Consider the following 17,325-nt stretch of genomic DNA (forward strand, 5'->3'; position numbering starts at 1 on the left):
TAGTTTCACATAAGGAAACGACACAGTTCACGTCTTACCTTTCTTCCTTCATCTATGCTGTCAGTTTTCGTGTCTCTTATTCTCTTAATATGAGTACAAAGTAGAGCATTTCCCTGTTAAACATGACAAGAGCTGGGTGACAAGAGCAGATCGGCATGCTTATTAATGTGTATGTCCGTGGCCTGAGAGACGGTGTTTTTAGAGAACATTAACAAACGGCCAGTTAGTGCGCACAAACACTTATACATCTTATTTGAGGATGCTGTTCAGCTGTTGCACTGTCCTCTTTGACCGTTATTTAGGTTGTAAACTCCAGCAGCGGTGCAAACAAAAATGTAAATCAAGCCCGAGAAGCTCTTTCGAGCCGAGCTGAAGCAACTCCAATCATGGAAGAGTTGCTCGAGCAGCTCGTCTGGAAAAAAAAAAAAAAAAAAAGTTCAGCAAGTTAAAGAGCACTCAAAGAGTCATGAAAAGGGTGTGCAAGTGTGGAACTGGGAGGCGGGGGATGAAGATTAGGAGGAGGACAGTCACCAACCGCTTACAGGGGGCTGGGAAAAAGTAAAATTAAGCCCTCCCTCAACCTCCCCCCCCCCCCACCACCACCACCACCAGCTGGTTGCAGAAGTGAGAGAGAGAAGTGTGTCTGCAAGACAAGTACTTTAAAGCCGTCTGTCACGGGGAGCGAGCAGATACACAGACCAGAGTTCCCGAGCGCCGAAGGTGAACTGTCAGAGGAGGTCAGAGGAGCGTTCTTTCTTTCCCTTTTTCTTTCTCACTCTCTGTCACTCTGTCAGCACAAGGCACCTGCAGGACATCCTCCAAGGTCAGACATACATAGCTGGTGGGTTTTCCCATGTTTCTTCAGTCTACCTGAAAGTAACGTCATTGTACACTTAGGAAATAACCGAGGACGCAAGTTCTCGATTTTTATTTTTGTTGTCTTCCTGCACACCCGTCCGCCTGTACAGTGGTGAGCGTGCTTCAGGCTCCAAGGACAATTTTGAGAGGAACCTACCATCGCTTCAATGGAATTCTGAAGGGTTCAGCTCTTTGGGCTTGCCTGCTGCCCCCACAGACCCTCATTCTTTTTACAGCGCTTTCAGCTGTCACTCGATTCTCCACAGTCAGTAGCAAGAAACACTGACACTGAGGCTGGTTGCTCCTATCCCACGGGTTTCTTGGCAAGAGGACAAAAACCACGGGGGAGTGGAGGGCAGACGAAGTTGAGAGCAAGTGGCGGTACGCGTCTGGTGGAGTAAGGAGCACTGGGGTCATGGACTCAGCTGGGGAGAGCCCTGTGGAGGGGGAAACGGTGTGTGCGGCGCTGGCCCGCTACGAGGCCACCCTACAGGCTGCAGTGTGCGAGCTCCATGCAGATGTGGGTGCTTTCAAGCTGGGTGTGGAACGTCGCCTGGAGGAGGTTGACCACCTGACTGGTCCACTGAGCCGGGCCGTGGCACAACTACAGCAGGAGAACCGGCAGCTCCGGATCCAACTAGAGGCACTGACCCGCCGAGTGGAGGCACTTACGGGCACTGTGTGCGACAGGAGCGCCATCGTTGACAGCAACAGCAATGATGGAGACGGCACCACCAAACCAAATACACTGGAATCGATGAGTCGACCTTACAGCAGCCAGGAGGCCCTACAATCCACAACCTGCCAGTCTGCCACATCCACCAACAGTGAGGGATCTGCTCCTAGCACTGGTGTTGGCCCCATCCTTGGATCGGCGGAGGCGCGATTCTCCAGCCGGGCCACTATTGCAGTGTTCAGCAAGAACAATGTAAGTACTCTGTGGGTGCACACTTTAGGGTTGGCACATCAAGGGGATGCTAACAGTGTCAGGAATAATTTTAACTCTGTGTAGTGATTAGGGTCCTTGCTTTACAATCTGAAGTTTGAATCCCACTCCTGCTAAGTATCGTTCCACAAGCGAGTCTGCAAAATAAGGAATAATATTAAGGATAATAATACTTATTTACAAGCTAACAAGTAAATGTATATGCTTAGAGTCGGCCAACATAAGCAGTCTCGGGCAGCACATTTGAATACTCCTGTTTTCCATCTACATGCCTTTGAACTTCATTGCTGGTCAACTAGATTCCCTCCATGCTGTGCTGCATGATGTGGTGTGATTTTATATGTTTCAGGAGACCTCTATGCTTTGGTTTAAAAAGATAGCGTATCTGGTGGCTCATCAAGGCTAAGCATTCCCCAAGGTAGATGGCAAATAATCATTACTTGACTTTATTTGGAGCAAGTAGCGTGAAAAGAATATAAAGAAAATTAATCAATTTAAATGTAGTGCAACTAGAAAAACTGAAATGGACAAAGATCATTTGCAGATGAACTGCCGCATACATTGCAAACAGCGAACACAATCCTACAGTTCTTGAGATGTAGAAAAGGGTTAGGTTACTTTTCTGTCCTCTCACTAAGGCAAGAGGCAGCCAATTTCATTTCTTCTGAGATATAAGCAGATCTCAATATGGAAAACAACTAAACTGACTGACCCAACAGCCAAAAAGGTATGAAACAAATGTTTTGTTTATGTCTCCATAGCTTTTGTCTATGTTCATGGTGAACTTCATTGCGAACTTCATCGATAAATTGAGCAGGAATGGCTAGAGAGCAAAATAGTGTCGTTTTACTAGTTTCCAGTTTCTACAAGGAGATAAATTCCATTTGAGGCACCGGCAATGGTCTCTTTTTCTTTGTGTCTTTCACTGCATTAGATAAAGATAAAGAAGATTTGTGCAAACTCATCCTTCAGTTTTACTGCAGCAGAAATGTTTTCTCAGTGTGTGGCCAAAATTTTTCTGAATTTCACAGATCCACCTCCTCCACACGTCTGGACCTCCTGTTCCCTTCCCTGTGCTCTTTTTGAATGCCTCTGCTACACCTGATGGCCAGAACCAAAGTATGGGTTAGATATACAGGGTCTTTTGTGGAGCTGGTATAGTTCTCTTGGTAAAAGTGCAACAGTCAACTGACGTTTGGATGTAAACTTCATACTACAACCTTCAGTGTGCCCTCATTTTCAGAACTCATATTGAGACTACTTCAGTCAGTTTGTCTGGTGTGCCATTGAAGAGTTATTAACCAGCATCAGCCATCTGATGGGTGACAATCTCAAAAGTTTAGTCACAGGGTTTCATTGTGCTGCATTCGTGCTTGTATAGAATATTTGTAATCTGTACTTGAGCTCAGTACTTGTATAAAGTACTAGGGGTCAGTTTTTGGAATCAGAACGCATAGGGCTCTTGGCCTTCTCTGCTTTTCAGGGTTGCCTGGGTCTCTTCTGTTTCTCTGTGGTCTCTACTTCCTTTTCACAGAGAGCAGCATGGGCTAATAACCAGTTGTGTCTGGAGAAAGAGACACTCATATGAATACACAGACATCTGTACAGTTACACACCTGCACACCTGCCCAACAACTGGCAATTGGCATTCCTCCGTGTCAGCAACGAAGATGTCCGTCCGAGATTGTCAGTGGGACTTTGCTCATGGTTTGTAGTCCTGCGGGACTATCATTGTAGTACGATCAGCTTTGGAACATTATGAAGGTCCAGAATCCTGCTTCTTTCTGGCCAAGGCAAAGTAGTGTTGGGGCATCAAGCTATAGTGTGTTTTATGGCAGCACTTTAGAACTTGCAGTCATCATTATTATGTCTCCCAGCCATTGGCATAAAGAAATAATAATTAGTGTGGCAAACTTCATCGAAGTATAAATTCCCGCACAGCTGGCTATCACACAAAGAAATATCTTTTCTCTGCCTCTGCATATCTGACAATACCAGAAGACTAAATATTACACAGGATTTGATTTGCATGGGGAATGAAAACAAAATAAATGAATCAAAATAAGCAATGAATGTGTGTAATTTATAAGATTTCAGAATGTGGAGAAAGTGCCGTAGCCCTCCTCTCTCTCAGAGCCACACATTACACAGATGGTTGGTGTCCTCTCTTTGTCTCCAGCGAGGACCGTGTGACTGTGAGTTTCCACCAGCGATCCTAACTCCCTTTGTCATTCCAGAGCTATGTTTTGGGTGGACATCTAACCTTCTAATGTTACTGGGACAAGGCTCTCTGTCTCTCTCAGAACACAGACAAACAGCCATCTTGTTCTTATTAGATGATATCACTCTAACCCTCTGTCTCACATGCATAAAATCATCACTCTAGCCCACTTATCTACTGCTTTAAATTGGTTCCTAATTTCAGTTTTTATCTATTCTTATTTACTTTACTTATTTGGTCCACAGATGCATCATGTCATGTATGCCATGGTGGTCTGTCCGCACTAGTATTAACCGTGGCCAGTCACTCTTCCTTGCCACTTGACTGAGACATCTTCAGGATTTTGCTAAGAGCTCTTGAAAACCACATGTGCAGCATGTTAATCTTGATGATCTGTTAAATTCCCTTGGAACATCAGCCCTTAAGTCATCTGTGTCTGGTTCTTTGCTCTTGTCATTTATAAAACTGTGTGGTCATTCATAAGCCTGGACCAGCAAAAGAAACACTACCCAGTTCAATCCATAGAGCCATCCAGATCTTTTAATTTCACAGTATTTCATAGAATATGCAGTATAGAGGCATTCGGTTATTCATGTTTTTTTCAAGTCCAGAAGTGTAATCAAATCAAGTTAAAAACAACTCCTGGAAAATTGTAAACCTTTTTGATCTGAAGACTTTAAAGAAAAGTGCATTAAAACAGTACTGTCTGAGGAGGAAATCCTCTGTTTCTAAGGCATCACGACATTTGGTTTTATTTTTTTTTTTTTTTTTTTTTTTGGAAAAGTTGAAATTCTCCCTCCACCCATTCCAGGGGCAGTTTACCTTGGCACAGTTAATTGATTATGTACCTCTCCAAAATTCTGTTTTACTACCCATACTTGTTGGCTCACAGCGACTGTTAAAGGCCTTGTAAAAGTTCACAGGGCACCTTCAGCAACCCTCCACACACCCCTACCCCAAACATCCCTTTTTTCCAATAAGCCCCTAGCTTTAATTACATTCTGGTGCATGGTCCTCAGATGTGGAAGAAAAGGGTGCTTGATTCATTCACTCAGCAGTTATTCTACAATGTTCCTCTTCCTTAGCGATTTAAAGGAGAGTAACACTGTAAGATCCCACTTTGAGAAGGAGATGGTTATTAATTTCAGTAATTTCATTTACACTGCAAACAGGGAAGCTTTACTGCTTAGCAGCTCTACTCGTTAAAATCTCAGGAGAGTCTTAAAGTGGGATGGTTTGTATTTTTGTGGTCTTGTGATCTTCAAGCTGTTTTTTACTTTGGCACAATCCCAAGCATGGCCTCTTCTGCCTAGGGGGTGTCATTTTGAGCTAAAACCACAAAATTCCCCCCTTGCTCAGAGACAGACCCCTCCCTCCTCTAAATGGAGCTGGACTTTTAAAATCCTCCTGGTTCCCGGCCCACCTTGATGAATTTCTGGAAGAAGAGGTTAGAACAAGAATCTCCTGAGTGACTAATAATGTCTAGCAATAGAGACCAACGGGAGAGTAGAAGAGTGGGTAGAGGAGAGTCAGTTAAAGAGAATGGGAGAAATAAATTTGGCTTGCAGGGTGGACATAAAATAATATTCCATTTTATTGTGATTTATGCAATATGTATTTAAACGTTTGGGGGATACCTCAGAATGCCTTTCAAGCAAATAAAAACAATATGAATTAAAGAGAATTGAATAAACTGAAGTTTGGGGTTCAAGTGGGGACTCCTCTCGAAATGACTTGCAGTCAGTGCATATGTGGAGACAAGCGGCTGTTTTGGTCTCCATGGATACGGGTTAATAACATTCTGTTCTGGTGATGACCTCACTCCCTGGCCCTCCCTGGCCCATCTCCCACCACCATTGTTCAGCCTTTGTAAAGGTCACTGAGAGGTCAGGGTGGAAAGCATGGGTGGGGACTGAGAATGAAAGCTACAGTGCGAATGAGTACTTCATGGAGTTTTTGTTTGAGGTGGGCCATTTATATCAGGTCAGCTGGGAGCCTGAAACTCCCCCTCTCTCTTTTATTGTCAAGTTTAATTTAGATTTTTCAGTAGAAGAGGTGGGGGTTAGTATTACGAGGTATTGGCAAGAGGGCAGGGTAATAGTAGGGGGGGATGTTTCCCGTAAAGCCATGATCCATCCGCAAGCGTGGGGATAAAGATGCAATTTTATTTTTACGTTTTATTTGTTTGTTTTCGTGAGAGGGCCTGTTGGTGGAGGGAAGGAGAATGTCGTCTTCTGCAGCTATGGATTTGAAACCTTAGGGTGGGTTAATCCCTAAGGGTTTGTGTGTTACCTGAGGCTTGCTCACAGAAAGACCCCGCACAAGCACACAGCCTCAAACCCTACCCATTTTCCCAATACACAATCACACTCCAGAATCTAAACGAAGCTGATGATGTGGCTACCCAGTTCCTACCTGCCAACCCATCTTAACTGTACCCAGTTGATGACGTACTTAAAAATTCTTACTGAGTACTTCCTCAGTTGATTGCAGCTGGATGAATCATCACCAGTAGAATCGTCAGACTGGATGTGAAAATTTTCCTGAAATAATGTTTAAAAGCATCCAGTTTAATAAAAATGTTGCAGGTTCAAATCCCTGGAGAGCCTGTGTCCATTTTGCAGGGTGCACAGTATAAATGAAATACAGGTGACAGGCCACATATGTTTTTCAGTACTTTTACGCATTTCCTTTGATGCTATCAAAGATGCATCTTGATGAATTCATTTTCCTTCACCTTTCAGCCTTTCTTTCTCTCATTAATTGTGTCCTGTGTTTTGAAAAAGAGCATGAAAGCTTGGTGGGAGATTTTTCCAGTGCCTTTGTCTCTTTGTCATGTGGTAGTACACTCCCACGGTGATGAATAGGCAGATTCATCTCTCCCTGTTCAAGGTATAGCCCAATCTCAGAGTGGGCCCCTCTGTTTCAAAAAAGGGATAAATGAGTATCACAAACTGGGACTGGATAGAGGTGGGTACCTAGATCTCTGAGGGCTGGAAAAAGGACACAATACAGACTGTTCCCCAGGAAGTCTTAGGGACAGGACAAGGGCCCTTTATGGATGTTGTTCCATTTAACCAGTCTAGATTGGTACTTTATCATTGCCCCCAGGTAATCCAATAATGCAGTATCTGGGTTTTAGAGTGGGAGGGGATAGATTTATTGTGCAGGGAAGGAGAGGAGAAGAGCTCACCTCCAGGACACTGCATACCCCCAAGTGGGCTACGCTTGGCTCCCTATCCTCTAAATAGCTTCACTGGTCATGGTAGCTCTCAAGAAGGCTTTTGCAGAGCTCATAGACCAGTCTGATCTTGGACAAGGAGCTTTTGTGTGGGAGACCTTCAGCAGGGTTCACGATACAGCCCTACAAACATAAATCCTAGCTATGTAATCTCATCAGGGAGAGCGAACTCATGGGGGTAGGGTGCTGCTTACTGAGGCCCTTCTAGTAATTTGTTAACAGGAAAAGATGTGTGCACTGCTGTTAGAAAAGCCACGCGCAAGCCTGCTGAAAGCCTCAGGAACCACACAGATACCAAAAAAAGCAGGGTTGGGGAACTAGGAGGTGGGGCTGTATGATACCTTAAGTGGCTTGGTCCTGTAGCTAGCTTTAAACAGCTGCCCACACCAACCCCCAATCCTTCCCTTCTAAAAAAACTCATACTCATCAACATTTTTAAGAGCTGATGTCAACTAGCAGCTCCCCCAACAACCACATAACTTACCGCACGTCAGGAATTTACTACCCTTTTGCATGTATGTTTTTGTCAGTCTGCTTGTGACTCTGTGCTTGTGAAAATGCACAGAGAAATTATATGTGTTAAATGTGGGCTCCCAAGCTGACAGCAAAGCATGGCTGCTCATTCCTGAAGCTATTTGCTGAGCTCCCAAGGCGCTACACTACTTCAGACGTATAGGTCAGGGTAAAACAGGGCAGGAGGTGGTGATAAAAGCAAAGAGCAAAGTCTGTCCTGGGGGAAGGGGGGTCAGTTATTGTCACATGGTTTCCATGGGCACATAGCCTGTTATGGTCAGTTAGGCACTTGTGTTTCAGTGGCTCAGTGCATACTGAAATGGAGTAATAATGCTCATGCAATGGCTTAATGACTGATGAGAACAGATGAAGGAGAGTGTCCACAGGGGACAGATCTGTCTGTCAAAACTCTGTAGCTGAACGGAAAATCAGTAGTTGAACTGTGTCATTTGAGGGTTGGACTTTTCCCGTCATGCAGATCCAGATTTAGCCTAACTTCCAGCCTGTTTATCTCGCTGATAAGATGCTCCACTAGTATGTGTACTTATGCCTGTGGGATCAGTTGTCTGAGTCAACCAGAGCTGTATAGGCAGGCATGTGGTCCCTCTCACTTACCCTAATGGTGCAGTTCACAGCAGAAACATACTCAAGTGCATCACTGGAGACTGTAGCCTCAACCGTGTAGGTAACCGTGTATAGTCACTGTATTTCTTGGATTCTTAAGTATTCTTCTAAATGCACATGGAGTTTATTTTTCCTAAAATGATTATGATCAGTTTAAAATACAAGAATAAGTAATGTTACACTTTATTTTCCTTTTGGATCTTTTCAATATTATAGAAATATGGCATTGTGTCCTAAAGAATATTATTTACGTTTATCAAAATTGGCTTACGATACTAGATTTGTATATTAAGTCACTAAAAATTATTTTTACATTTATACTGCCGGGTAATATTTCCTATAGTAGTTTAGGGTACAACAGTAAGAATGGGGCTTCGAATCTGGGGCCTTCCAATTACAAGGCAACAACTCTAGCCACAATGCCACCTGCTGCCAAATAACACAACCTCTCATTACGGATACCGCTAAGTAGGTGGCTATGCAGTAATCATGTGTGTTGAAGGCTTACCAGGATCTGTTTCATCCTTATCAGGGGGGAGTACTAACCATCTCTACTTTAACATGTTATATTCTACATATTCATTTTTTACAGTGTGTCTAATCTCAAATCTTGAAATATTCCTCTTTGAATCAAGTATAGTAAGCAAAACTAAAAAAAAAAAAAAAAAAACGGGTTAGCTTGTTTCTTTCCTGAATTTACAGTAACACATTTTTATTATGTCTCAAAAAGACTCTGGAATATTGCTTCTTCCTACTTTTCAATGTGAATAGAAAACAATATGAAAAATTTTTCAAAATCCTCCAATCTCATGATTACAATTTGGCTTGAAAAAATTAGAATTTTTTTTTTTTTGTTTTAATCTTTGAAAGAAATCCATCTCAACCCACCATCTAGTCTCCAGCCTCTCACAGATGATGTGGAATTGTGATGGAGTCAAGGTATCTCTTCTGAGCCCGAGAACTATCTGGGCATCAACTTGGAAAGGGTAAAGATATGCAGGTAGAGACCATGTTTAAGATGCCACACAAACGTGTAGCAACAACAGAAACAAACTGCAGCCTGATATATAACACTTTTCTTACACTTGCATTTCATGTACATAAGGATAAGGATATGAAAATGTGTAATGATGGTCATTTAATGGTTCTCAACTTTTGATCTGATTTTGAGTTCAAAATCTGAATTCAGAATATGAAATCGATTTTGACCACTTCAAGATCACTTTCAAGACATTGTGACAGTGATACTTAAAGTCCTTAGTCTAAAGCTTTTAGTAAATGGTTTGAAAGTACTAAATCCAGTAGAAGAAGCAGCTCATTAGGTTCATCAGGATTTATTTGTAAATAAATGAAAACTGAAGATTTGTTTCCTCATTTCACAGAGCACAGAGAGAGAAGAACCCATTGACGTAGACCCTACCCCAGCAAGGACTGTGCTGGAAAATGGACACCAAGCAAACTCAGGTACCCGTCTGTGCACGGGCTACATACTTCTTTGGTGAATAGCTTTTAACATAGAGTTAAGGAGGTAGTCCTGGGGATGAGGGTTGGAAACAACAAGAGGAAAGTAGGTTCAAAGTCAAGAACAATTGCTGTTCAACAAAATATTATACTATGGTACTCAGAATGTGGTTCTAATATAATGTGTATGTTCTTGTCCAATTGGACAAAGGTGTTGTGTCCCAAGAGTTAAGGCTTTGCCCTGGAGACCCTCCACAGGAGCACCCAGCTTCCATGGCTAGGTCACGCTTCCACCTTCCAATCACCGCTACAACCAAAGCTTCAGAACCGCCTGCCTCCCCAATAACCAAAGCCCCAGAGCCACTGGGAAGTCCTGCCAGAGCCCAGGCCCCACTTCCCATGGAATCTCAGCTAACCAGCCAACCAGCATCAAGTAATGCCTTGTTTCACCCAGTGTCAGAACCTCTCAGTCAGCCAGGTGAGAGGAACCTGAATATTTTGAGCTGTCATATTCTTCTTCTTGTTACCTTCTGTGTCTCCAAGTCCTCATTTGTCTGTCTTGGTCCTCCTCCTTCAGTGTCTGACTTGAACTCTGTTATTTCAGCACCTGAAGTGAAGACATGGGCCCCAGGACCAGTGAAAACGATGGGCTCTCCTGCTGCCACTGGTAAGGCTGACGTTATCTCTAGTGAGTTTTATTCCTGTATTTTTACTGTCTCTTCCCTTTAGCCAATTCAGTTTTATTAGATCCCTCTCTTTATCCTTGCCTCCCAATAATGTCTTTATCTCTGTATCACTCTATACTCATCTGTCCATCTTTCTCTTATGAGCCTTCTGGTTTGTCATTTGTAGATAGGACCTCATCCCTGCTGTCCAAGTCAGTTACCTACTCTCCTCTCACACCACCCAGCACAGACAGGTGAGTTACAAAAAATATAAAAACATGGTACAGTTAAGTCTATTTGGCACTACGTTTGGGAGTGTGTTTGGCAGAAGAATGAAAGGATATGAAAAAACATGTTCAGTTCAGTCACAAACTACATTTAATGAAGTGCTGGCACAGGGATAAGGTAACATTTTATTTCTGCTTTTCTTCTCTCAAGGGGTATCGATGGAGACAAGGGAATGTCTTTTGGCAGGGCCATGGAAAAGAGGCGTGAGCTGGTGAGGTCACAGACTTTGCCACGTTCCATTGGGGCACAGCCGCGCCGTCCAGGCTTTGAAAGGCTGGACTCAGAACCCATCAGGTACATGGCTCAACTTCTGCCGATCCCTTTCTTTATTCCATTTCTTGCCAACTTTTTATACCTATTTTTAAATGGCACTCTTTAGTTCACATTTGACTCTGTTACACTCTTCCCCAAGACCCAAGGCCCTAGATTCCAAGCCCAAGCTGAAACGCTCACAGAGCTTTGGTGTGTCCAGTGCCAGCAGCATCAAGCAGATCCTCTTGGAATGGTGCCGATCCAAAACCATTGGCTACCAGGTGGGTTACCTTGTCATTTCAGTATCTTGTGAGCCTGTTCAACTTTAAATTCTGAGCTGCACCTTGAGTCTTCAGTCTATCAAAGCTCTGTGTGTGTGTGTGTGTGTGTGTGTGTGTGTGTGTGTGTGTGTGTGTGTCTACGCATACATGTGTTGAAACAACAGCCATCGCATATGGATCTGTTTAAATAGAGTACTGTCCTGGCCAAAGCCTGCAATGGAAACAAATTGCTTTGCTAAAAGCATAGCCCAGAGGGAGAGTCAGACAGAAACCCTTGGCCGCCAAGAGGACCCTGAACTGGGACATAGAGCTCAGTTTTAGATGAAATGTTCCCTTTGGTGGGGAGAGTTTTTCCGGGCCCTGGACTGAGAGGGTTTCATTGGCTAGAGAGGGGACGTCAGGGTACTATGCCTGGCCTTCTTTCTGCAAGTGTTCCCTTTACTCTGGTCTGCAAATAGGCAATCATCCGTACAGAGGAAGTTTCTCAGTCCTCCATCCTGTTGCCAGACACGTTTTACAGCTCTATTTCCTATGTCTGCCTTTCCCTCTTTTCACCCCTCTTTAACACTGTTTTAGTCTTTGTCAGTTCAGCTAAGTTACATTTAAAAATTATTTATTTGCATGTCGTACAATTTTTTTGCATGATTTACATTTTGGCAGCGACTGATCAAGTAGTAGTTGAACTTGTTGCTGAAGGTCAAGAAGATGAACTCTTTCTTTAATCTTGACCACAGTAATAAATGCAGGTATTAAAATGAATGATTAAATAAATAATTAAATAGGATTTACGATTTTTGAAGATTTTTTGAAAAAAGAATGGGCTAGGTAAATAATGTAACAAAAACAATAACACACCAAGAGTGTGGCAAGGAATTCTGGGTCCCCTGAAGTAATGCTGTTCTCCCCTCCTTCAATAAACGAATTACTGCTGAAGTTTTTGTGGCCCCTGTCCAGGTATGGGGTCCTCCAGTCATCATCACCATTCACCCCTCTAGCAATAAGACAGCCAAAAAATTGATTTATGACTATTCTTCCTTTCTTGCCTTGGTTTCTCAAAGAACATTGACATCCAGAACTTCTCCTCCAGTTGGAGTGATGGCATGGCCTTCTGCGCCCTTGTACACTCCTTCTTCCCCACTGAGTTTGACTACAATGCCTTGTTGCCTGCCAACCGCAAGCACAACTTTGAGGTAGCCTTCAGCACTGCGGAGTAAGTGGGATGCGACATAGCATAATGTACCACAAAGATTTCTGTCTGCCTGAACGTATCCTCATCATTAAGTTACCGTACATTCACCGTATGCCCATATGTACATAGGCAGAATCAGAATCTGCCCAATGAGAATCTAGGAAAACCAGCCTTTTCATTATTTATTGGAACATTCTGAACATTCCAAATATTTTGGAAATTCCACCTGTTTTCCATTAGTCTATTTCTACTGGAATTCTGTCTGTACCAGCAAGTCTGACTCTAAGGTTGTATTTAACAATAAATCTCTCTGATTTTGTATCTTAACACACAGGCATTACAGTTTATCACCCTATAGGTATTTTTTTATAAAAATATTCAGTTTTGTGTGATGATATTTCTGCTGAAGAAGCCAAAGCCAAAACAGGAGGACATAGTCAATATTTTTTCAGTTGCAGTTCTTCAAGTACATAGCTGTTAGCAGTGATATATCAGTTCCTCAGTTTTAAATTATTAGACTGTATAATCTCATGCACATCCAAAAAGCACTAAGCATATATCTTGCTCACACACCCTTTCATGCAAACTTTCTCAATGACACTCTTTCTCCTTCCTGTCTCAGGGAGAAAGCTGGTTGTGACCGTCTTATTGAAGTGGAAGACATGATGGTGATGGGCCACAAGCCTGACCCCATGTGTGTCTTCACGTATGTGCAGTCCCTCTACAACCATCTACGCAGGTTTGAGTGAGGACTAGACACCTTCCCACTTCTTCTTTCCCCCTGCATTATCACAGCTCAAATCCTACCCACTCAGGGATGGCCATAACTACCACATCACCCCCTCCTCTGTACATTCAGATTAATAGTACACTCATCCTGGATTATAAAGTCTGGAGTCAACACAGTCAAGTGGAGTGGAGGAATCATGGAACTACTACTTTAACCTATTCTGCAGATTTCTCCAGAATAGAAGATCACTAACCACTGCACAAATGTAAATCTCACTACCATTCTCTGCTTCTCGTCGATTCTTCGAGAAGCCTTAATGTGAATAAGGAGAATGCACTGGGTTATGAATACATTTGGGACCGGAATTTAATTTTTTGTACTTCCAAAGTCCCTTTTACCACTAAGTCGCAATTGAAAAAGCTGAATAATACAGACATCCCTGCACTTATTAACAGGTGTTGTTTTGTAAAAACCTCAGACAAAGTATAATAATGAAATATAGTCAGTAGTGCTTCCGTCTTTCCATTGGCAGTATACAAGATACAAGCTGCAAACAGGGTAAACACAGTGGATGAAGGAGGTCCGGCACTTCTGTTGTGTTTCTGTTCTGTCTCAGTGCGTTTTTGCTGCCAACTAATGGAGGTACATGGAAAGACGGACAATCTCCAAAACAAACAAAAATTTTAGAAAATATAACAGCAAAGAAATGCAATAAGAAATAAATAAATAAAATTGGAAATGTTTGTATCTTCAAGCATTAATTACTCAGAATAAAATTTTAAATGTTTCCGTCTTTAACAACTTGTTTCTCAGATGTTCCTAACCAAAAGAACCAAGGTACCTTTTGTGGCCATAAGACACTGGCTTGCAAAGGCACAGGAAACAGAAACATGAACAGGTGCAGCCCATATGATAATCTCTCATTTCATCCAATGTGAAATTGGCCTGTCTTAATATTCACTCTTTCAGAAATTCTTGGAAATATCAAGTAAAGACAAAAATCTTTAAAGTAAGAAGCGTAAAGTAAATGCAAAGTAGCTGCAGGAGTAATTTTTCAAACATGTAAGCATTTTATAAACTTGTTTGGTATATTATTGTGCTACTATTATTTTTATTGATAGATGCATCAGAGCTTTACGGTACTGTATTTTGTCATCTTCATCCCCAATTATGATTCAGAGAAGTTTCTGTGTTCACAGCACCTCTAACATACAGACACTATATTAGAAAATAGCGCCATACCAAAGCTAGCTTTTATGGCTTCTTCTAGATTCTTCATCAGGAAAGAGACTCAGATGAATCACAGCGCTGTATGATTCCTACTTTAAGTAAAAATTTTTTTGGTGCAATTGTGTTTTTGTTGCATATCTGTGTGTATTCCACCAAAGAAGTATAAAGTCCGACTCCCTATTAAAGTCATAGTGTGTTTGCTGAGTTTCATTTTTTGAAAAGACTGCAGTGACAAAGACAGTGTAAAACCAAAATAAAGCCTTCTGTATTTAAAAGTTTTGTTCTGGGTGTCATCATTTTAATTTACTTGCACAACACCTCATAACCAACAGGATAGCGTGCCAGGAGATATGGGTCCAAAGCGTTAATGTTATAGGAACAAAAAAGCATTGTGTTTTTCTGAGGGGGGTGCGGTGGCATAGCGGACTTGGCCGGTCCCGCTCTCTGGTGGGTCTGAGGTTCAAGTCCCGCTTGGGGTGCCTTGTGGCAGACTGGCATCCCATGCCGGGTGTGTCCCCTCTCCCTCCGGCCTTGCGCCCTGTGTTGCTGGGTTAGGCTCCGGTTCGCCGTGACTCCGCTTGGGACAAGCAGCTTCAGCCAGTGTGTGTGTGTTTCTGACACACATGCAGTCTGGGCCTTTTAAAAACAAAATTGTTGTTTGAGTATAGCCAGGGTCGGCATTTTAGTGCGTAAACACTGACACCTGCTGGCTATTTTGAGATGTAGCGGTTTGGTCGAATAAATGTTTCCTTAATCGTTTGATGTTGTCCACATCACACACTCAGTGCGTCGCTTTGTTCATGTAGCAAGCCCTTTCGCAATGTTATTTTTTCGCGAATTCTTGACTGAAATATTTGTAAATACATTCTGGTCGGTCAAGATCACAACACATCATTATTACAGTTAGATGACGCTGGTCAAAGATGAAGTACTAGGGATTTTTGTTTGACTACTTGTAATTCCATGTTAACATACCGGTACCTGAGCTCTGACTGCTCGTAATGTACATGAAACATATCCAGAATCTGTTGATCTGAACTGTTATTTCAGATATGTGAAATAAATTCTAGCTGAGAAGGTAGGCTGGCATGGTTTAGACTGCATTTTTCAGTTCTCCCAGTTCTCCATCCACTTCTGTTAGCTTTTTCTTGACTCTTTTTTCCTTCTTTTTTTTGGTTCTGTGCTTTGCACTCATTTGTTTTTTCACTGTATAACTGCAAGCTTTTTCCATGTTCACCATGTCATCACCGACTCCGATAGGCAGAAGTTTCTATGGTCCTGAAATACACCGTCATTCCTCTATTACAGTAAAACACCTGTAAATCCAGCCTTAACACCTACGTGTTTGGAATTGTCTTCAGATAACATATTTGAGTGTTCTTTTCCATTCTCTGTCTCCCGTTACTATCAGTTTTTTTCTTTTTTTTAATTTGTTGCTGTCTTTCCGTTATTTTTTATAATAAACCTTATTGCGTTGTTTTATTTTACCTTCTAAATATTTCCTTTTACTGTCAGGCGCTTTCAGGAGCTGTTTCAAAAGTGCTATATATAAAAAAAAAATCTTAGAAATATTATTATTAAAGTGAAAACTCTTTGCAAAGGCTCTGTAGATACCTTCGGCTAAAAATATTTCAAATCCAAGACATGACTTGTGTTTCGTCTGAAATTATTGATGGTTGGAATTTGAATTTAGTGGAAATTTAAGTATAAATTTCTAAAATCTGAATTTTGACTAGTGAGTCATATATATATATATATATATATATATATATATATATATATAAAAAATGCATTTATGATGAATTCTTGCCCTATTGTTATCCTACACATACTCTATGATCGTTTTTATCAAGCTAAATACGGAATCCTTGGAATTAGACCTAAGGTACAATATACGATTCGAAATATTAAAAAATTAGGGGGCGCGGTGGCGCAGTGGGTTGGACCGCAGTCCTGCTCTCCACTAGGTCTGGGGTTCGAATCCCGCTTGGGGTGCCTTGCGGCGGACTGGCGTCCCGTCCTGGGTGTGTCCCCTCCCCCTCCGGCCTTACGCCCTGTGTTGCCGGGTTAGGCTCCGGTTCCCCGTGACCCCGTCAGGGACAAGCGGTTCTGAAAATGTGTGTGTGTGTGTGTGTGTGTGTGTGTGTGTGTGTGTGTGTGTGTGTGTGTGTGTGTATGTGTGCTTTTGTTAACGATATTTTCCTGTGTGACAAGGTACATCTAAAAAATGCATTATCTACCCATTTGTACGAGAGGGTATTTTACTGGAGAAAATCAAGTGCTGTCTCTGATCAAGCGGATCATGCGGCACACGCAAATAGCCTGGATTAAATCTTCAACTTCATTGGTACTTGCTATCCCATATAAACAATTTTATATTTTTTCAGGTATATTAACATATTTTTACACATTTTCTGTATTTTACTCAATACATAATGAAGTATTTAATTTGTCTTTTGTACAAATTGTTTTCTGTGTATATGTTCATCTACTTTATTCTCCGACTTAAAAAAAAAAAAATACTATTAAATGGGAAATAAACGTGTGTACCGTATTAGTTCATGTGTTCAAACGAGTGGCGAAAGATCTTGTCACAAATTGGGGGACAAAAAGATCGTCAATAGCAAATTGGACGATACAAAATACTGGAGAGGGACGAAATGATGAGGCAGGTTTGAAATTTGGGGAGGACACGCCCCCTCCCCTTATTGCATCCCTTAAAATCTGCAAAAATACTCGCCTTCACAGAGTATGTGTATTCGAATTGCTTGTCGTGTGTGTGTGCGTGTGCGTGTGCGTGTGCGTGTGTGTGTGTGTGTGCGTGTG

At 42.1% G+C, this 17,325-nt stretch overlaps 1 protein-coding gene and 1 non-coding gene across 2 annotated transcripts; one reads left to right on the forward strand and one right to left on the reverse strand.

The window, feature by feature from the left end:
• The first annotated feature begins 644 nt into the window (after nucleotides 1–644).
• On the forward strand, nucleotides 645–13,991 carry LOC108936044 (smoothelin-like protein 2). Its single transcript, XM_018755099.2, has 9 exons — nucleotides 645–1,786; nucleotides 9,786–9,867; nucleotides 10,076–10,342; nucleotides 10,469–10,531; nucleotides 10,717–10,783; nucleotides 10,968–11,111; nucleotides 11,230–11,350; nucleotides 12,409–12,560; nucleotides 13,162–13,991. Exons 1-9 carry the CDS (start codon nucleotides 1,274–1,276, stop codon nucleotides 13,286–13,288), a joined length of 1,536 nt encoding a protein of 511 aa, XP_018610615.2. The 5' UTR covers nucleotides 645–1,273; the 3' UTR covers nucleotides 13,289–13,991.
• Nucleotides 8,846–8,966, reverse strand: LOC114910459 (U6atac minor spliceosomal RNA). Its single transcript, XR_003797651.1, has one exon. It is a non-coding gene; the product is annotated as a U6atac minor spliceosomal RNA (small nuclear RNA).
• Nucleotides 13,992–17,325: the final 3,334 nt, after the last annotated feature.

Source organism: Scleropages formosus, chromosome 4 (assembly GCF_900964775.1).
Source record: "Scleropages formosus chromosome 4, fSclFor1.1, whole genome shotgun sequence".
In the NCBI taxonomy this organism is placed as follows: Eukaryota; Metazoa; Chordata; class Actinopteri; order Osteoglossiformes; family Osteoglossidae; genus Scleropages; species Scleropages formosus.

What these genes read in the sequence shown, in the direction of transcription:
- LOC108936044 (XM_018755099.2), top strand. Translation starts at nt 1,274, where the DNA reads ATGGACTCAGCTGGGGAGAGCCCTGTGGAGGGGGAAACGGTGTGTGCG. An exon ending in AGAACCTCTCAGTCAGCCAG is followed by an intron (nt 10,343 to 10,468) that starts GTGAGAGGAACC and finishes CTGTTATTTCAG; the next exon opens with CACCTGAAGTGAAGACATGG. An exon ending in GTAGCCTTCAGCACTGCGGA is followed by an intron (nt 12,561 to 13,161) that starts GTAAGTGGGATG and finishes TTCCTGTCTCAG; the next exon opens with GGAGAAAGCTGGTTGTGACC.